The sequence below is a fragment of the Chrysochloris asiatica genome, unplaced genomic scaffold (genome assembly GCF_000296735.1).
Source record: "Chrysochloris asiatica unplaced genomic scaffold, ChrAsi1.0 scaffold00169, whole genome shotgun sequence".
In the NCBI taxonomy this organism is placed as follows: domain Eukaryota; kingdom Metazoa; phylum Chordata; class Mammalia; order Afrosoricida; family Chrysochloridae; genus Chrysochloris; species Chrysochloris asiatica.
In genome coordinates, this window is record NW_006408687.1 from 6,870,725 (window position 1) to 6,892,568 (window position 21,844).

General features: G+C 40.0%; 1 protein-coding gene across 1 annotated transcript in view; it reads left to right on the forward strand.

Annotated features, from left to right (window-relative positions):
• Window positions 1-21,844, forward strand: part of SEPT11 (septin 11) — a 129,593-nt gene that overhangs the window by 68,056 nt on the left and 39,693 nt on the right. The window contains exons 2-3 of the mRNA XM_006871585.1: window positions 10,330-10,444; window positions 19,691-19,886. Coding sequence (XP_006871647.1) covers window positions 10,330-10,444; window positions 19,691-19,886 — 311 coding nt within the window. The remainder of the gene's footprint in view (window positions 1-10,329; window positions 10,445-19,690; window positions 19,887-21,844) is intronic.

Below are 21,844 nucleotides of genomic sequence, written 5' to 3' on the forward strand. Positions count from 1 at the left end.
AAATTGTATGAGAATACTTTTTTTTTGCCCCCTCTTCTTTTTACTTCTGGTTGAGCTATGATGATCCAGTCATTGAAGCCAGGACAAGTGGGTATTATCTGCAAGTGTGGGTGTTCTTATGCATATGCCCTCTCTTCTTATTAGCTGGATGCTTCACTCTCCACTCTAGTCCTCTGTGGCTATGTCACTGACTCTTGGCCCAAGAGTCCCCAGGTCTTGCCACACTGCTGGCCAATCAGGTCTTCACCCGGGTTCACAGAAGTCTATTGAACATTGTAGGGCTTACCTCACTGCTTCATTGCTGTTTTTCCTTCACTTCCCCTTATCAGTGTCGAGCATGGTCACCAATCAGAGCGTGTATTCCCATTGAGTCTTAGTCTTGGAAGGGGGTTTGCACTGAGGGGACTCTACTGGGAATCTTTTGGATAAAGTTACATAAATATGTCATTTGGAATCGGGGCAATTACTCAATTCCAGTCAAATGCTTTCTTGTTGATTTGGTGATGTTTTCCAATGCAAACATGGTGGCATAGTAGTTAAACAGTGTGCTGCTCCTTGAAGGGTCAGTGGTTTGAACCCACTCCACAGAAGAAAGATGTGACAGTCTGCTTGTATAAAAATGTACAGCCCTGGAAACCCTGTGGGGGCAATTCTACTCTGTTCTCTAGGGTGCTGTCTGTTGGCATGGTCTCAGCAGTATCAGGTTTTGTGGTTTGGTTTTCCTGGGCTTGTCAGGCAGAGCTGATCAGGCTGGTGTGTGGATGCCCCTTCTTTTCAGCCACAGCTTCCAATTGGGTTGCACTCAAGTTCTTTCCTTCACCGTATGGTTTCCCTCATGACTGGTCCCCTCTTCACCCTGGCTCGCTCTGTCCAACTGCTTATATGAGACAACATCCGTAGGGGTTTCCTTGGCTCTGGCCTTGGGGTTTCATGGTATAGATGAGAAGCAGAGTAGGAAATTTTGTCCAAGTCATCCTTCAGGAATGCGCCTCATTGTTAATGAGATGCTTCAGACGTTTTATACTATGAAAGCTACCCTAAAATGCCTAGCCTTGAAAACATCCCCATGCAGTCTTCATAGTTGTGGTTTGGGTCAATAATTTACATTCCAGTGTTTTCCCTTTTACATGGGAACAAAGGGCGTTTCCTATCTTTCTACAAATCTTCCTTTCTTTGCAAGAAAATATGAAACAAATTCAACAGTCTCTAGAATGTAATTGTTGGGTATTTGCAAACGCACACTTGACTAAAACTTAACTTACTTCTCAGACATTTGTGAGACCAGAAGTTTTTCAGATACTGCGAAGCAGTATAGGATTTCATGTGAGAAATAGCAAGCTCTTCTCTTTTTTGTCTTTCCTTGTGAGTACTTCTACTTTGTCCTCTGGGGGTCACTGTGAGTCAGAATTGACTCAATGACAATGTTTTGGTTTGTCTTTTGTTTCGGTGACACCTTCATTACTGAAACAAGACTTCTAAAAAAAACATCAGTTAACTATAAAAGCAAAAAGATGAGGGAGGTGGTGCTGTAGGATAAGCACTGGACTACTAACCACAAGGTCTACAGTTCAAGCCCACCAGCCACTCCTTGGTTGCTATGAGTCAGAACTGACTCACTGACATTTAACAAGAAGACAATAAGGGGAAGATTTGTGCCCCTTCTCTTTTCCAAGAGGGCATCTTCTCTAAGGGGGAATGAATGAGAACATGTATAAGCATTTACTTTTATTCTTGAAGACAGGTAACTTATATTGAGGTGTTAGTTCCTAGGTTTTGCTTTGGGGGGATGTAAAATCTACTTCTTAAACATCTTGTTTAATACTGCAGAGATAGATAAAGGTGTTTCTTTCAGCAGGGCATTTGTAGAGGGTGGGCACATAATTAAAAAAACAAACAAACAAACAACTAAGTCATAGTTTATCATTATTGTGGTTAAACAGTACAAATGAAAAGTTCAGGTGGAAAAAGAAGGGGACATACACACAGATTTTCATTAGGTTGGAGTTTCCCAGGGTAACTGGTAGAAACTTCTTTCATGGGTCATTTAAAATTTTAGACGATTTAGATCTGGTTTGAGAAAATATACCACCAGGATAGTGTTATCCTGTGTTGACATGCCTCAAGAAAAATGATAGAATTGGATTTATGCCTCTCTGAGTTCCCGACTCAAGAAACCTTGAAATTTGCATCAGAGGGTATTTGGTTAAGTCTCATTTTACAGATGAAGAAACATAAGCCCAAGGATTAAGTGACTTGGATCAATATGATTTATTATCCATATACTGGGACTTTGAGAAGAATGTAATCACCACTTTCTATAAATAGAACTCTCTAGCACTTTAAAAATACCATGCATAAAAGAAGTTATCTTTTAAATTTAAGAAAATAATTCAAACTTAATGGGAGGGATATTTCTAGACTAAAATTATAATATCTGTTTGCAAAATTAAGTTCTACTTGTTTTCAAATTAAAGCACATAGCACCTAGATAACACGCTCTCTTGCTTTCTGCTTGCTGATAACATCAGAGTTAACTAAACCACACCTACTGAGGGGCTTGGGCTTTAGAAATAAAGAGAAAGACAATGGCTTCACTTTGCACATGGTGAACATTTAGGAACATTCAGTTGATTAATTTCAGGGACTCTGGACTGGACTAAAATAAAGCAAAGTTTAATTTAATTTAAAATTAAAAGGAAAAATGAGGATGGAGAATCCAGAATGGAGGGAGTTTGTGCTAATGCCCGCTCTTATTCTTATAAAAGGAGTCCTAGTGTCGCACTGTGGGCTAATTCGTTGGACTGCAAAGTCGGTTTGAACCGCAAGGTTGGCTGGCTCGAGCTCCCCAGCTACTCCTCAAAAATCCTAGATAGGGTTGCTATGGGTTGCACTTAACAGCAACAACAACAACAATTCTTATAAAAAGTAATGTGATGCTGTGGCTTTCCCACCCCCCCAGCTTCATAAATGAGTTTCCTATAAAGGCTGGAATTTCTTCATGCTGGACTCTTCATTCTCCCTTCCCTTTTCTGTTCTCTTCCCTTAGTGAGTACACCCACTCCTCATTTATTTATTGTTTTGTTATTCCATGGCTTGCATTTAAACCACTGCTGTCCATCTATTTTGTGAAGCAGCTGCCTACGTCTGACAGTAATGAGCCCGGAGGTGTGAGGTGAGAGCAACGCTGGCTGTGATGGTTAGGGTTATATGTCCACTTGTGTGGGCCATAATTCTCTGTGATTTAGCCTTTATATAGCGGTATAGTCACTTTCCACGTAGTGATATGATGTGGTCATCCTCCATTTCCCCATAATGCTAATTCTTGCGTAACAACTTGGTCTTTGGAACCTGACTATGTGGATAAGTGAGGAGTGAGGGTGCTTCCCAGGGTCCTAAAAATCTAAGGAGCTCTGGTAGCGTAGTGGATACAAGTTGGGCTGCTAGTCTCAAGGTCAGAAGTTAAAAACTAACAGCTGTTTCACTGGAAAAAAATGAGGCTTTCTGTTCCTGTAAAGATTTACAGTCTTGGAAACCCTGTACAGGGTCACTGTGAGTCCGAATCGACTCCACAGCACATAACCAACCAACCAACCAACCAAAAGATCCAAGGGCTCTTTTGACCAGCAGCTCCTTCTAGAATGCTAAACTTGGAAGCATAGCAGCAATAAAAGTAACTTCTAACTGATTTAAAATGAACATATTTTGTCTCCGCCTACCTAATTTAGGGAAAGGATGCTTAAGTTTTCTGAAAGGACCTATTAAATGGTGCTGTTATTGTGAGGTGCCCCATAGGGTTTCCCAGGTTATGATCATTGCCAACTGCAGAGCTACTGGGTGGGTTTAAACTGCCCTTTCTTTCAGAGTGTTTAGACATTGTGCCACCAGTGATCATTTATTAAATGCCAGGAGTCGGGCTGCTAACTTCAATGTCAGCAGTTGGAAACTACCAGCCATTCTGTAGGAGAAAGATGAAGCTTTCTGCTTCTGTAAAGATTTACAACCTGAGAAACCCTATGCAGGGTAGCTGTGAGTCGGAACTGACTCCACCAAGCACTGCCATATATCTAAGGAGCCCTGGTAACATAGTGGATTATGAGCTGGGCTGCTAACCACAAGGTCAGCAGTTCAAATCTACCAACTGCTCCATGGGAGAAAGATGAGGCTTTCTGCTCCCATAAAGATTTACAGCCTAGGAAACCCTGTACAGAGTCGGTGTGAGTCATAACAGACTCAGTGGCACACCACCACCACGACCACCGTGTGTGTGTATATATATAAATATATATATAATTTTCTTATCTTCTCCTAACAATGCTGCCGCATACCTCAGTTTTACTAATGGAAGAAGAGAGCCTAAAGCTGGCATTCAGACTCATCTCTGTCTGAGTCCAAGCCTTTTATTTTAGTGCCTTGCATATGGTGAAGCAAAATGTGGAATTGTGGAGCATAAGTTTTCTGTGCATAGTTTAAAGCAGCGCACAGAATGTAGGTGTTAGCACACACACACTTACATAATTTGTTTTATGATTATTGCAGTGATGAAGTCTGCTGGACATCTGAAAGACCTGTTGATTGTTAACTTCAGTTGTAATAAGGTGACTCTTTAGGCTTGTTGTTGTTGTTATGTGCCGTTGAGTCAGTTCTGACCCATAGTGACCCTGTACAGGGTTTCCAAGGCTGTAAATCTTTACGGGAGCAGAAAGCCTCATCTTTCTCCTACAGAGTGGCTGGTAGTTTCGAACTGCTGACCTTAAGGTTCACAGCCCGATTCATAAACAACTACGCTACCAGAGCCTAGATAGTAATTATCTAGGACACTTTCACAAGCTCAACTTCTGTTTATTTGTTTTGTATTTCCTGGTAAATTTGGGGTGGTCCAACCCTTCCTAAAAGATATCCTCAAAAGTCCTTCTTCCCTCTAATAGCCAAAGCTACTTCTCCCATCTGAAGCTCCTCATAGTTAATGCCCTGCCATTTATCACATTTAGTCTTAGTAGTATCACACTGATGTATGACCTGTCTCTACTGATACATAGTAAACATCTTAAGGGTAGGGATTGTGTTTATCAATGAATAGCAAAGGTATCATTTTAGGTACCGTAGTGCTTTCAGTCATGAATATTTTTGAATGAACAAATAAAGTAATTTTATCACGTGGTAGAGATGTTCTAAAGAGAGAAAGATGAGGTAGTAAAATGACCAGCTAAAGACTGGTTATTTTATTTTATATCGTAGTGTTTATTCATAACCCATTTCGTGATGGAATGGGCTCTAGGAATCATCTAAGTGCAGACCCTTATGAATAGATTTAAAAAATAGAGGGCTAATTCAGTTAAGGTCTTATAGTTACTTACTTAGTGGCTCCATGCTGACACTTCTGTTCCTAAACTGGTCAAAACTAAGCCTTATATTATGGGCTTCCTAGGCCATAGCCTTAGAAAATCCATGCCTGGCCTTGCTTTGCCAAGCCCAGTGAAAAGATACTCGAAGCTACTTTGCCAATTCTAATCTTCAACTTCCAGTTCTTTGGTTGTCAAAGAACTATGGTTTAGAGAATGATTTTTTTCTTTCTATTTTAACATACTGGATTTTTTTCCCTTTAAAGGGATTTTATTTTTCAGAGCAGTTTTAGGTTTATAAAAAAATTGGGCAGAAAGTACAGAGTTCCATAACCCTTTGTTCCCTCTGCATATAATCTCCCTTCTTGTTAACCTGTTCATTGGTGTGGACATTTGTTACACTGATGAACCAACACTGATGCAGTATTATGAGCAGAAGTCCATAGTTTACATCTTTATGTTGTACAATCATGGGTTTTAACAAATGCATAGTATCATGTGTCCACCATTACAGTACCACATAGTGTAATTTGACTATATGAAAGATACTTTATGCTCCATCTATATATCTTTTCTGCCTCAGCCCAAACCTCTGTGATTTTAGGCTGCTAACCAGAAGCCTGTTAGTTCAAACCTACCAGCATCTCTACAGGAGAAAAATTGGAGCGGTTTGTTCCCATAAAGATATACAGTCTCAGAAACCCTATGTTGTTGTTGTTAAGTGCTGTCTGTCAGTTCCAACTCTCAGCGACCCTGTATAGGGTTTCTGAGGAGCAGCTGATGAGCTTGAACTACCGATCTTGCAGTTCAAACCAACCTTGCAGTACAGTGCATTAACCCACAGCTCCACACCAGAACTCCCCCAGAAGCCCTATACAGGGTCACTATTAGTTGGAATTGACTCGATGGCAGCAGGTATTTTATACAGTATAGTGTGCAATGGTTAAGCACTCAGCTGCTCACTGAAGGTTTGTAGTTTCAACTACCAGCTGCTCTGTGGGAGAAAAGACCTTTCAATTGGCTGCTGTGAAGATTGTTGTTAATAGCGACCCTGTATAGGGTTTCCGAGGAGTGGCTGGTAGATTTGAACCGCTGACCTTGTGGTTAGCAGTCCAGTGCTGATCCTATAGTACCACATCAGAACACCCTGGTGAAGGTCACAGCCTAGAAAATCCTATTATGCTGTTCTACTCTGCCCTGTATAAGGTGCTCTGGTAGCGTAGTGGTTAGGAATTGGGCTGCTAATCTCACGGTCAGCAGTTCGAAACTACCAGCTGTTCCGCAGGAGAAAGATGAGGCTTTCTGCTCCTGTAAATATTTACAGCCTTGGAAACCCTATGCAGGGTCGCTGTGAGTTGGAACCGACTCCAAGGCACATAACAACAACTCTGCCTTGTAAGTCATTGAGTAGGAATCAGTTTGATACTACATAATGAAAACAACATAGTTTTGTCCTTCCCAGAATATCAGCTATTTAGAATCATATAGAACATAGCCTTTTCAGACTGTTGGGTTTCTTTATAGTGGTTGAAATGATTGTGTTGCCTCGGTTGCTTGGGAATTGATGCATAACCATTGGATAGCAGTAAAATGATGGCTGAGTGTGTGGACTGTGGGACTTGGGCTATGTAAATATTGGCTACAAGACCCTTTCAGATAGAGGAAATAAATATTGTGAGTGAACCATGAGGTGGGGGTGGGGCCTAGATTTGTCCCAGGAACATTAAGTAATTAAGTGTAACTGCAGATAAGGTGCTCCATGGGTTGTTGTTGTTAAGTGCCGTTGAGTCGGTTCCAACCCATAGCGACCCTGTATAGGGTTTCCAAGGAGCAGCTGGTAAGCTTGAACCACCGACCTAGAAGTTCAAACAGCTTTGCAGTCTGGTGCATTGACCCACAGCGCCACACCAGGACTCCATGGGTAAACAGTGGGAATGGAGATTTGGGTTCAGTCCAGGGAGGGTCTGAAATGTTAGGTCAGGGTGTTTGGATTGAGGACCTTTGAGCATTGAGAACTCTCTAGCAGCAACTTAGAGAGAAAGGACTAGTGTGACAAAACAAGGAGACCAGTTGGGAGGCTGCTGAATTAGTAGGAATAGAGAGTAGGAGGATGTAGCATTCATAAGTTGTAGAAACTGATAGGAGAAGGGGTGGTCTCAAGCATAATTAAATGTTATGAACAGAAACAGAGAACTCTGAAGAAGGAGTGGGTTTGGAATAGAGGAATTTGGTTTCAGTTTTGTGTACGTAAGTTTGAGGGTAAGTCATGGCAGCCCATGTGTTTGAAAGTTAGACCTGTAATCCAGGTATAAAAGAGTTCAGACCTATAACCCAGGTGTAAAAGATAAAAATTTGGGGAATCCTTTCCAGATATGTGATAGTGTTAATGACATGGGAATAGTATATATGCTTCCTGAGATTAGACTTATAGAGTCAAAAGGAGCCTAGATCCTTGGATAGTGATGAATAAGTGAATCCTTGGATTCGATGATACACGCCATCGAATGCTGGAGTGGAGGGGTCCAACTCAGCTGCTCCATGAGTCACGAGGCTAGTTGCTCAGAGCTGCTCCCTCGAGTTTTTAAAGCCTGTTTACAATCCAAAGAGAGAACTTCCTATTTCCCTCTGCCTTATATTACATCCGGATACTGCTACATGATTCTCAAGGTGCTTGAGCGGTACGGGCCAGAGAAGTATGACTGGAAAAGAAATTTGCGTTATAAAATTTACATACATGTCTTGTCTCACAAAGTTGGAAGGCAGATTCCAAAGGCATAACTGTAAATTTCAAAAACAACAAAAACAACAAAAAAAAACCTCTTTTATAACCTTTCATTCTGCATGTGGCTTTCAATGGGTATAAAAATACTTCGTGGGTGTGTGGGTGGTTTCTTGTGTTTTGGAAACAGTGAGAATATGAGATGCTGAGCACTGGGTTCTGGGATGAGAGCTATAATTACTAGCTCTGATTCTTTCCCAGGATTGGCTCATAGGAGGATATCTGGTGTCTAAAACCCCAACAATCCGGAATCAAGAGCAATAAACCATTCCTGTCCTCCCCCAGGAAATTAGAAGCAGTCTTGTGGCAGAGAGGAGAGGGACTGTCAGATGATAGTTCTTCCTTGCCATGTCTCCTTTCAGTCCATTCTAGTCAGTGATGCATCAGAAGTAAAGGCGGGTACAATGGCTTCTTCTCCTTGCCTGATACACAACAGCCACCGCACAGCTGTGATGGAAAGAAATTCTAAATTTAGCATAGAACTCATTTCAAATCCTCCTCTCTCAAGTCCTGGAGGATGTGGTAAACACCCTAAAAATACCTACTATCTGAATCTTTGAGGTATCTGAAGAGGAAGGGGCAGGTACTAGCACTGAGGCCCTAAGAAGTGGAGTGTTGTTGGGATGGAGGCTTGGCCCACTACCAGAACTGTGCCCACTGGAACCTGCTCTGGAAGCCACTTAGTAAGCCGTTGCCCATACCATCATTTTCAAGGATAAGTGCCGACTTTGGAGTCTCATATTCACTGTTGGCAGGTTTCAAGAAAACTATTCATAGATGATGCATCTGTTCACTGCCCTGTTGACCTCAAACCTGCAGCTGCCATCACGGTATCCAGGGAATGTGGTAGTTTCTTAGTCTTTTTTTTCCACAGAATTCAAATTTTAGAGCTGGTAAGGAACTCCGTTGCTCATGAAACATGCTATTGAATTCTCTGCATTAATGGAGTCACATTTCTCTGCAGATAGAGTTGCCATGCTGCTGCCAATGCAGCGTGCACTCGAGTCAATTACAACTCACAGGGTTTCCTTGGCTGTACGTCTTTACAGGAGCAGAAAGCCTCATTTGTCTCCCATTGATGGGCTGGTGGATTTGAACTGCTGACATTGCAGTTAGCCCAACACTTCACCCACTACGCTACCAGAGCTCCTTAGAGTGACCATAGACATAGATATTTGGAAACAGGCATCTCAGTCCTTGACTACTAAAATAAATTGTGTCATAAAAACATGGACTGTGTGATCCTGTGCAAAGCCTTTTCTTTTTAGTACAAAAGAAAGACATTCTGAGGCTCATTTTGCCATCTAAACTCAGTATTGTGAATATAAAGCCCACTCATTGGTAACCTAACCAGGAATACCAGGAGCTTTGTCATCTGCAAGACTTCCAACAGCTACTTTCTTGAAGTGCAAGCCATACCATGGTATTGTAAGTTGAAGGGTCGTATTTGACCTAGAAATGAAAACTTCACAGATTGTCACCAATACCCATGACATGCATTCAAAGTTAAGGCATTTGGTACCATCTTATAGAACAGCATAAATCACCAGACTCTTTTAGTGTATGATAGCTACCTTATTCCAGTTTTCGTCAGTAAACTCTGAGAAAGCCCAGTGAGTACAGAAACTGTGCTAGATCTACCATGGGAGAGCCTGCAGCCTGCACAACTAATAAGAGGATATGAGACCAATTCACGTACAGTATAGTTTTAAACTTGTTGCATTATGGGTGGGTACGACATTACCATTATTGTAATTAGCAGGTATCCGCTGCTGTGATCTTCTCAAAGCTTCTTTATGGATTTAGAAGAGTATAATTTTATTTTTTTTACTATGTGTTGAAAGTCAATGGAAAGTTTTGCTTAAGTGATTAAAGTGATCAAAATGGGTAGTTTTTCATGTCACTTCAGTTCTGTTTTTTCTATGTATCTCTGTAAGTGTAGCCACTTCTGGAAGCTAACATTTCCCTGGACCATTACTTGTAACAAGAAAGGAGTTACATTGGAATATAGTCTAATTTGTGAAGCTGTGTGTGATTTTGTGAAAGAGCATGTAATTTAGAATTCAAGGAGGTTGTGGGTACAGAGGGAATCTCTTTTTCCATGGATGAAAAAAAAGAAAAGAAATGGAGAGAGTAATGATGTCTCTGATGTGTGTGATGCTTACCTGGCATATTTCTTGAATTCTCAAACATTCTCCTTTGAAATTTCAGAATGAAGAGCTTCGAAATTTATCCCTTTCTGGCCATGTTGGATTTGACAGCCTCCCTGACCAGTTGGTCAACAAGTCCACTTCTCAAGGATTTTGTTTTAACATCCTGTGTGTTGGTAAGTGATCCATTGGTGTTAGAGCAGCATGTTTCAGGAACTAGTGAAATTGATCATGTCATAAATTCAGCAAGGCAGTACCTGTTCTGTCTGCTACACAGTTACATTAGATTGAGAGTTATATCTGGGTAAATACTTTGTAAGCTTTACAGTGTTGTTCAAATTATTGTTTTATTTTTTGTTACATACTCCAGCAACTAGTCAGTGTGATGTTGTTATGAAAGCACTTTAAAAATTTTTTGGTACGTGTGGGAAGAGGGAACAAAGCCTCTTTGGCCTTAGACCCCATCTGAACTACCGGAAGTTGAAAGAAGGAAATGAGATGTATGTAATCAGATAGTCCAAAACCCTTTTCAAGAATTTCCTTCTAGGGTTTCTGACTGTGGAGCAATAGCAAGCTCTATTAGAATTCTTTAAAAGATATGCCACCTAAAGTAAATAAAAATCAGAACTACTTTAATAAGCTTATAATGTTGAAAATGTACTTTTAGAACAACAACAAAAAAAGCATTTAAAAATTTATTGTATATTTACAATAAATTCTCTGCCTGAATTACCAAATTAACCTTCTGTCCTTAAATTGGGATCTAAAATTGACCTTAGTTTATTCTTGGTAGACAAGTTGGGGAAAAACCCACAGTGATCTAACTTACTTACATCTTTAGTAAGTTTTATTCATATCCTTTAAACATTATACTTTAGCCCACACCTCTGTTCTTTTCTTTTTCTTCTCTCTAGCCATATCCTTCTTAAATTAAGGGGAAGAAGATAGAGAGGAAGGAAGCTCTTTGGTTCGTTTGAAACAGAAATGTCCCTAGACCAGACATGGCCTTTTTCTTTACCATCCCTATCACTGGTGACAAAGAGCTAAAGAGCAGTAGAGTTGTTTCTATGCTATTTTGTCGCCCTAGTCCTCTGGGCATATATTTCTGAGATAACACTTTGAGACAAGCCATATGGAATTATGACTATAGCCAAGTAGACCATCCTTCTAAGCTTGGCAGAATGTACCAGACTTCTCATGGCCAAGTCAGATGAACTCAATTTAGAAAAGGCATGTGTGCAATGTAAGAGCCACCATTTGCTTATATATTATTTGGGGAGGAGACTCTAGTAGAGGCAGATGTTTTCCTTTTTAAAAAACTTCTTGAGGAATGTATTTTAAGCAGCATTTGCACTGGACATTCACTTGTCTTGCACACTAGACCAGCTTGCTCTCTGGTATTATGTTTTAAGTCCCGAGTAAGAGAATGACTAGAGAGAAACAAGACCATGGCAGCCAACTTTCATTCTTTCTCTTTTTCCCTTCATAAAGCCTTTTAAAATTCAGCAGGGGACCTCCTGAGTGGCAGCTCATTTTACAGAGTGGCATTAAAGGAGTGCAGAACAGGGCAGCTCTTCATCAGCATAGCAATTTGTTGGCAATTTGTTGGTTTTCTATGGAAAAGTTTGCTAAATTGTAATCCTGCTATTTTGGCTTCCCTTCCCTGCTTCCCTCGACCTGTCTCCAAATCAAGCTTGGAGAATAGTTTTGTCCTGGTCTCTGCATAGTAGGGAACATTCTTCCAATGGGATTGGATTTACTGGAAGGCCCTGGTTTGACAGAATGTGTGGTGTGGTGTGGTGGTGGGGTGTGTTGGCTCACTAACTGATCCCTTGGGCTAAATAGCATCATGTGACACTGGTTGGAATTCTTCACAAGCCACATTGATGCTTTTTTGTAAAACAGTTGCTATTCATTCTTTCTTGAGTAGATTGATAGTATTTGTGATTCTAAGATTTTTATTCTTGTTTCATTAAAAAATATGCTTAAAATTAGTTGTTCAAACTAATAAAAGTAATATATGCTTATTGTTAAAAATATATACACATCCCATCCCCGCCCATCCATCCCTTTCCACTAGACTGCTCAGTTCTGCAGTTCAAATCCATCAACCACTCCTTGGAAACCCTGTATAGGATTGCTATGAGTCAGAACTGATTTGATGGCACTTAACAACAATTGTTAAAAATATATAACCCCCGCTGCCAATTCACCCCATTCCCACTCCATAAAGACAATACTGTGAAATCCTAGAAACCATGTATCTTTCTGTATTGGGAAATTATTTTTGGTGGTTTAAATCAATGCAAGTTTATTATTCTACAGTTCTGTAGGTTAGAAGGCCAATATTAATCTCCCTGGGTTGTAGAATCAAGGTGTTGGAAGAGCTGTATTTCTTTCTGGATAATTCAATTCTTTGCCTTTTCTAGCTTCTATAGGCTGTTCTTACAGAGCTCTGGTAGCATAGTGGTTACGAATTGGGCTGCGAACCTCATGGTCAGCAGTTCGAAACTACCAGCTGTTCTGTGGGAGAAAGATGAGGCTTTCTGCTCCCGTAAAGATTTATAGCCTCGGAAACCCTGTACAGAGTCGCTATGAGTCAGAACAATAGGTTGTTTTTATTCTTTGGCTCTTGGCCCCTTCTTTCATCTTGAAAACCAGCAATGTTGCATCTCTTTCGGGCTGATTATGCATTAGAAAACTTTCCACTAAAAATTACAGAATCCAGTTTAAACTTAATTAAGCACCCTCTTGCCCAACTAATGGGGTGGTGTGTCATGGATTTGTTTCCGACTCATAGCAACCTTGTATAGGGTTTCTAAGGCTGTGAATCTTTACAGGAGCAGAAAGCCTCATCTTTCTCCCGTGGAACAGCTGGTAGTTTCAAACTGCTAACCCTGAGGTTAGCAGCCTGACTCCTAATCACTACGCTACCAGAGCTCCTTCTTGCCCAATTAACACACACTAAGAAGGTAATTTATTGGATTGTATAACTGAGAACAGTTGACTGGACGTTCACATGGTGTATTTTCAGGGCTCAGGACTCTATATCTGGCTCTTGGTCCTGCTTGCTTCTGCTTGCCTTTGTGTTTGAGCTTTTTCATCATGGCAGCAGTTTGGCTTCCACTTGTGCTGCCAGCTTAGCAACTCCAGGGGCAAGAAAAAGTCATTCTTTACAACTGTGGCTGAACAGTCACAAGACAGTTCTAGTTGTCCAGGGCTGGATCGCATGCCCAACCAGGGTAAGAGATGGAAGTCATCCCAACCAAACACATGAGCAATTCCCTACAAGAAAAAAGAATTTTTATCAGAAAGAAGACTGACTATGGGAGAGACACACAGTAGGCAGATCAAACAGTTCTCTCACAATTACATATGAGTGAGTACATACTCTTTTTTTGTTTGTTTGTTTACATACATGAAAGCATACTGTTTATATTCCTTTGCATTTTCTCTTTTTTTCTACAATAAGTTCTGGGCACTTGGCTATCCTGGTTCTTTTCCATAAACCATTAAAACTCTGGTTGGAGCCAGCATTAGCTCCCTGGGCACTGTGGGTACCAACATAAAATACTAAGCAAACTTATCGTCAGGCTAAACCAGAAGACCAAACCCATTGCTACTGAGGCAATTCGTACTCATAGTGACCCTGAATGACAGATTAGAACTTCCACATACGGTTTCCAAGGCTGTAATCTTTATGGAAGAGTCCTGGTGTGATGCAGTAGGATAAGCACTGGACTGCTAATCGCAAGGTTGGTGGTTCAAATCTAACAGTTGCTCCCTGGAAACTATGGGTTGGAATCGAGTCAACAGCCCTTAGCAACAACAACAATCGTTTTGGAAGCAGACTGCCACATCTTTCTTCTGTGGAGTGGTTACTGGGTTCAAACTGCTGTCCTTTTGATTAGCAGCCAAGTGCTTAACTACTGTACCACCAGGGCTCCTCAAAAGATTGTTGTTGTTGTTGTTGTTAAGTGCTGTCTAGTTGCCAACCCATAGCGACCCTGTATAGGGTTTCCAAGGAGCATCTGGTGAGCTTGAACTACTGATCTTGTGGTTCAAATGACTTTAAAGTCTAGCGTATTAGCCCACAGTGCAACACCGGACTCCAACGGATAGAGCACATCAAATCCTTTCACTACAAATATATTATAGCAAAATATCTGTATTAAAAGAAATTCTTGCTATCAATCAGTGGCCCATTTATTTATAAATTATGAGTGTATTAAAAACCATTCTAGTCCATCAAAATATCTGGACAGACACTTTGAAAAGTAGGTATCATATTTATGTTAAGCGTATCCATGGTAATTTCCTTATTACCATACTGCCCATTCGTATTTTTTGTGTTTTTACACAGTATGCACTTGTGTGAAGTTTATAACATCATTAGTTTGGTTTCATGTGCTAAAATTGGAAGAGAATTGAGGTTAAAAAAAGAGATGTGTGAATGAGTCCAGTGAGGAAAACAGATCATTTTCTCAAAAAATGTCTTTAAAGTCCTAATTTGGAGACAAACCTGAGGGAGAAACTGATTCTGGCATGAGCTTAATCTAGTTACAGAGATACCAAATTAAATGTCTGTTATGAGAAGCCCTCTGTTGGGTCCTGAGAAGAAATGAAAAGAGAATTTTCATTTAATCAGGAAGAGAATTCTTAGGCTAAATCAGGCAACTGAGCACCAGTAGTTCCGAATCCCCCTATTGTCCACCCTGTTTACAATACACCAAGTAAGTCCCCGAGTTGTACTTTATTTAAAAAAAATTCTTTTCTATGTTACCCACACTCCGTTCCTCCAGATAATCTAAATGATTCAGCCTTTCTTCATAATCTTAAATGTCTCTACCTCATTGATTTTCCAAAATGACACGAACTTTGTGTCAAGCTTCATCAACAATGATCCAGCCTCTGTGTTTGTCAGTACTTTGTGAACATGCAGAGATGAATAAAATACTATACCATACCTACTTCTATAGAGTGCCCAGTTGGATAGTCGAGTCAAAGCAGATTGATAATGCATTTTGAAAACAGAAATATATTTTATAATTCAACCGTAATTGTCTTGAGGAGATGAGAGAAGAGGAATAGAAAACACACATTTAAGGTAATTTTAGCCAAAGCTGAGAGTCAAAATATATTGTGGAACTGAAGATAAAGCCTGAAAACATTATATCCAATACTGTTTTCCCAGGAAAGTGGTTTACAGAGTTAATGAATGAGTACATGCAATTACAATAAAAGTAACCTAATAAAATAAGGTGAAACCAGGAATAGAGTCAGAATTTGAAGGCTAAAATCAGGCCCACCTTTAGCAATTAATTACATGAAGCAACACATTCATCTCCAAGCTTAGAACCCGGAGGTAATTCACTCATTTTATTAATTTAATAGGTATTTATTGAGCATATATTAAGTGCCAAACACTAAAAGTTTACCATAGGACAGATTTTTAGTAGTTGCTTATGATGAAACACAATTTTATCTGGATACATTTCTCCCTGGGTTTTCAGAAATAATAGAAGTTGGGATATAGTAGTCTGAATTCTCGGGCATCCTCTAAATCAGTTCAATCAGTACAGTGCCAAGTGTCATGTGATTGTTCCTTTCAAGTCCCTCTTACAGGCTGTTGGCATTGTGCCAAAGCATGGTTCATAAAAGGTGACTCTGAAAAGTTAGAATAGCATAACTTTAAGTACACAGTTCTAGAAAATTTCGAGGAGACAGGCAGACCTTCTTGCATAGTGACTTCGATAACTAGCTACGCAACCCATCTTGGCAATTAAAATAAAAGATGCTGTCTGCTTATTTGAATCATAGATCAACTATTTGATCAATTTATTATCTTCTAATTAAAAATACTATCCTTCTAGGGTTTTTTTTTTTTTTTTTTTGCTTGCTTGCTTGTTTGTGTCCCTGTCTACCTTAGCACTTGTAGATTGTGTGAGCCAGAAATAAAAAGGAATCAGTAGGGCTGCTTTCCACTGTGACATGGGTGGCATGCTCACCTTGGCAGGAACAGCAAAAATGGAAGGCACAGATAGCACTTAGAGAGGAAATTTTTTAGTTACTCCCACAACTGGATGTTTAGGCAGATATATTGTGAATTGAACAAATAAATTCTAAAAGATCCACCAAACAGACAAATCAGTATAAACTATCATTGTGGTAATTTTAAATTTTAGCTAACTTTTATTAAGTGTCTACTGTGCACAGAGTACTATGCTAGGGAGTTTTGAGATGGTTCAGAGTTAGTGGTAGTCATTAATTTTCTCAAGATATTATTATTTTGAGAAATAATTATGGTGTTTGGTTTGAATTGGAACCTATGTCCTGCTGCCTTAAATTACTCAATTAGAAAGAATCAAGTTTACACATAGGGTCACTGAAACTGAAGAAAAACCTTGTTTTTAGAGGTTAGAGGATTCAAAAGCTAATACATTAAAAAACGTCCCCAGTTCTATAATTCGTCTTCTTCCACAAGCTGCCATTTCTTACTGAGCTGCTTTTGGTCAATCATATTGATACCAGTGTAGTGCTGTCTAATTATGGCTCTTAAAAGCACAGCGTATGGAACTTGAAAGCAAAGCACTAAAAAATTTACAGCAACAATGTGGTTTTCCCAGTCCATTGTTTAACCTGTGCTAAAGTAGGATCTGGGTTGCTAATTGTTCAGAATTTCTACCTTCAAGTAAACGATAATTAAAATTGCCTTATTTTTCAAAAGATGATGGTCTTAACTGGTTCACATGTGCATAAGTAATTTTCAGCCTGGTAAAACAAGATAATGATTTCAGTTCTGTCCTGTTAGCCTAGAACCTTTGCCATGGAAATGAAATCTTCATTGCTGACATTTAAGTGGGTTTCTTTCTACTGACAGAACCTTTGATAGACTGGAGAGAACTTTATAAGGTAACTCTGCGGTTGTCCCTTTGTCCATTTCCTGAATATTTGCAAATCCAGAAAAGGCATTTACTATACTTGAGAAAGTTACACATGGTAACATGTACTTAAAATGCTTACAATGTACTTAAAAAGGAGAACCTTCCTTATCAACTTGCCTGCCAGATTCTAAGTATTTTAGAGTGGGAACTCTGTTTTATTTCTTTATCCATCACAAAGGACCTTTCTTCAGCTCAAAGTTAATTTTGTTAAGCCATGAACCATGGGTCTAAGCTTCAAATATATATTGGATAAGGTTAGGGTAACCCTGGGTGGTGCACACTGTTAAAGTACTTGGCTGCTAACCCACGGGTTGGCGGTTGGAGTGCCTGCAGAGGTGCATTGGAAGCAAGATCAGGCCCTGAAAAGCTCAAGGAGCGACTGCCAGGAATCAGAATCAGCAGCTGGTTTGGTTACTAGTGAATAGACAATAGTTTATATTATTTTTATTGGTGGAGCTTTGAAGGGTTAGTCTAGATACAACAGGAACTGACTTTCAGTCCTTGCGGCCTTATGGTTTCTGCAGATTCATGTCTCTCTGTGTATCTTGTCTTTTTAGTGCTGTTGCATTGTATGCAGAGAGTCTTTCTCTCATTCAAGCTGATTAGATAGACTGATCACCCTCCAATATGGCTCACTGTCTCGTAGGATAATCATCAGGCATCTATGGCTGCCTTTGGGCCAGAGCTTAGCCATGGTCATATTTGTGGTGAACTAGCAACTAAGTCACAGGGCATGGAGTATGGTCTTGGTCTTGCTCCTAACAGGAATGTACTTATGGCAGACACTTGGGATACCTTCTATATAATAATAAATTAAAATCTATAAGATCTGCTTGGAATTTAATCATGTTACAGGCCAGATTGAAACTACTGGAGAATACCATATTTTGCTAGTTCAGTGATGTATCTATAGGGTTTAGTGCAATGCCCAGTACATACATAGTAGGTACTGGCTGCAGGAAGGCTCATAGGGCTTTCAGTGACTGTAGTCTTTATGGAAACAGATCACTAAACCTCTCTCCCACGGCACGACTGGGTAGGTGTCAACTGCCAACCTTTAGACCTTTAGAAAGATGATTTAGAGATAATAGAGAAAGAGTCACATAGACTGCTAACCATAGCTGGAAAATATTTAGCATCCAGTCTTCTCCTTAATAATAAAAGTTAGGATGAACTGTACTTGTTAACTGTGGATGGTAGGATCTTACGAATTTGGGTTAGAACCCTGGTTCTGCCACTACACTATGCAACTTTGGGTAAGGTACTTAAACTCTGTGTAGAACTTAGTACCCCAACTATAAAGTAGAGGGAATAATTGTACCTATTTCACAGGGGCAGTAAGTAGTAGGGTTTCAGTAAGATAATGCATTGGAAACTTTTGCCATAGGACCTAGCACATAGGAAGCACTCCACTATTAAGTCAGTAGTGGGATTAACATCAACAGTGTTGTTTTGAAAAATAAACTTCTTTGGGATAACACTGGATGGTATTAGATAATCATTCCAATGTAAATGGAATATTTTTTTTATGTAGCAGAAGCTCAGTTATATAATTTTTAGTGATAGCATTTGCTGTTGTTAGATGCCATAGAGTCAGTTCTGACTCATAGTGACCCTATATAGGTGTCCAAGGAGCAGCTGGTGGGTCTGAACCCCCAACCTTGGGGTTAGCAGTCCTGTGCTTATCTTACAGTGCTATACCAGGACTCCTGATGAACTTCGGTGGTAGTTATGTGCCATGAAGTAGTTATGTGTCATGAAGTCTGTTCAACTCATAGCGATCCTGTATAGGGTATCTGAGACTGTAATTCTTTACAGGAGCAGAAAGCCTCATCTTTCTTCCACAGAGCAGCTGGTAGATTTGAACTGCTGCCCTTAAGGTCATCAGCCCAATTCGTAATCCACTATGCTACCAGAGTTCCTATAATAACATTCATTGTTGTTCAGTGCCGTCTAGTTGGGTCCGACTCAGCAACCCTGTAATAGGGTTTCTGAGGAGCAATTGGCACATTTGAACAGCTGACCTTGAAGTGCAAACTGACTTTGCAGTCCAGTGCTTATCTTACAGTGCCACACATAACATTTGTTGTTGTTGTTAAGTACCATGGAGTCCATTCCGACTCACAGTGACCCTGCGCAGGATTTCTGAGGCTATAAATCTTTACGGTAGCAGAACGCCTCATCTTTCTCCTGCAGAACTGCTGATAGGAAAAGTACAATTATTGTAACTTGCAAACTGACCACAAACCAGCGTACACGTACAGTTTCTCCACCCAGAGGTAAAGATCTTGATCTATAAGTTTAAATCTTTTCTTCCCAATAGTTTCTGAAATTTAATAAAGCATTTCTAGGGTGGCGTCTTATAAACATAGAACTGAGTATTTCTTGGTGGTAAGATTTCTTGTGATAATGACTTTTTGAAAAAATCCTGTTTTTGCTTTTGACACATTCTCTTATTTTCCCTTCATGTACATATAGGTGAGACAGGCATTGGCAAATCCACATTGATGGACACTTTATTCAACACTAAATTTGAAAGTGACCCAGCAACCCACAATGAGCCAGGTGTCCGGTTAAAAGCCAGAAGTTACGAGCTTCAGGAAAGCAATGTACGGCTGAAGTTAACCATCGTCGACACTGTGGGATTTGGTGACCAGATAAATAAAGATGACAGGTATGTCTCGGGATTTTGTGGGGCTGTAAATGGGTAAGTCGATAGTAGAATCTATCTGGGTAAATTCAAAGGCTCAAATTTCTGTGTTAAGTGGTTATGGGACTTACTCCTCTGTAGCTGAAAAAATACGACATTCTTGTCCTGGGAAATTTTCTTTAGTGTGCTCTTTCCATGAGATCAGAACCAGAAAGTGCAGTCCATTACAGTTACAGAAAGGGATTGTTAGAAGGGATGTTTGCTTATGGCATTTGTCATGAGGATTGTGGAACTAGGTTTTAGAGCTCTCCGTACCAGAAAAAGCAATCCAGAGAAATGCCAAACCATCCCACAAGACAGTTCCAGCAGAAACCCCTGCCACCAGTCACCTCATACAGAAGTCTCATGCTGTTTAACACTGGAGAAGTCTCGAGGACTGCCCCCAACTCTATACCAGAAAACCAAATATCTTCAGTACTGTTTGCAAGAACCCTCTCTCTCCCTGTGGGTGGACTTTGCCTTGTGTTACTCACTCCCTGTTTCCTGGTCTTGTGTGGCTGCATCTGCTTGGCAGAAACTAGACCATATCCAGAATACTAGCTGCAAGAGTCTGGGAAATGTGGTTCTCCGTTTTTTTGTTTTTTACTTTGCAAACTAAGAGTCTATAAAGGGAAAGGAGTTTGAAATGAGACTATCTGCCACTCAGCCTAGCCCCTGAAGTAAATTGGGTTATTGACTTAAGCCCCAAATTCTTACAGATTTGAATAAAATCTATAAAAGCATGATTTTGTAAGAGAATATAGTCACAGTTTGAGAATTTGAAGACCCAGTTTGTAGTCTAGGAACTTGGTAATCTATTTAAGTTAAAGCAAATTACTTGACAGTCCATTCCAGAGTGATTCTGTGAACAGTCCTATTTGTGGGTGGAGATTTAAGGAAATGTTGGAAAGTTTAGGCCTGGAAGAGGCGTGTGGTTGTATAGTAGGGAATAATCCTGTACTTGCATGGTTTTTGTCAAAAGTAGTATTAGCTCCTAAAATTCCAAAGAAAGCATTTTTGAAAGATCTATTTGAAATATCTTAGTTAATTTCTGGGTGACCCACAGTCTGAACATGGACGTTAGTATTGTCGCTTACTGCACTGTGAGTGCTTTGTGAAGTACCTGGGGTCTTCAAAGTTGGACAGCATGCTAGCTGCAGAATTGTCAACTCCAGTCAAAATAAAAAATATTATTTCTTTCAAGTCTAATTGGGAATTTAGGATGATTTGGAAGGAAATTTCTCTTTTTTTGTGGAGAAGGTTTGTTAAGATAATTAGGTAATTTATATGTTAACATTCTTTGTCTATGTGAAAGAAAGCACACATTTAACCTACTTAGGAAATAAAACATCTAAACAGAATTTTTGCTCTATAGCTTGTGTGCAAATTGAGGCTGCTAGTTACAAATTGGGGAGCCCTGTTGGCATAGTGGGTACTCTACCTTGGGATGTTAACTATAGCGTTGGCGGTTTGAACTAACCAGTCACTTCAAGTGAGAAAGATGAGGCTTTCTGCACCTGTAGAGATTGGAGCCCCTGTACAGGGTTACTATGAGTCAGAACCAACTCGATAGCACACAATAGTTGTTGTTCAGTGCCGTCGAGTCAGTTCTGACCTATAGCGACCCTGTGTAGTTTTCTGAGGAGCGGCTGGTGAGCTCAAACCTCTGAGTTTGTGGTTCAAACCAACTTTGTAGTCCAGCACATTAAGCCACAGCACCACACTATTGATTGTATTATTTATTAATAAGAGTGAAGGGTAAAATTATTCGAAAGGGCTTTGAAAAATTCATGGTAAAATTAATTTTCTTTTCATTCTACTTTTCCACCAATTTTTGAAGCCCTCTCATAAAATAACATGGCATGGCACCGTGGAATAATGCACTGGACTGCAAGGTCGGTGGCTTAAATTCACCAGCCATTCCTCGGAAACCCTGTACAGGT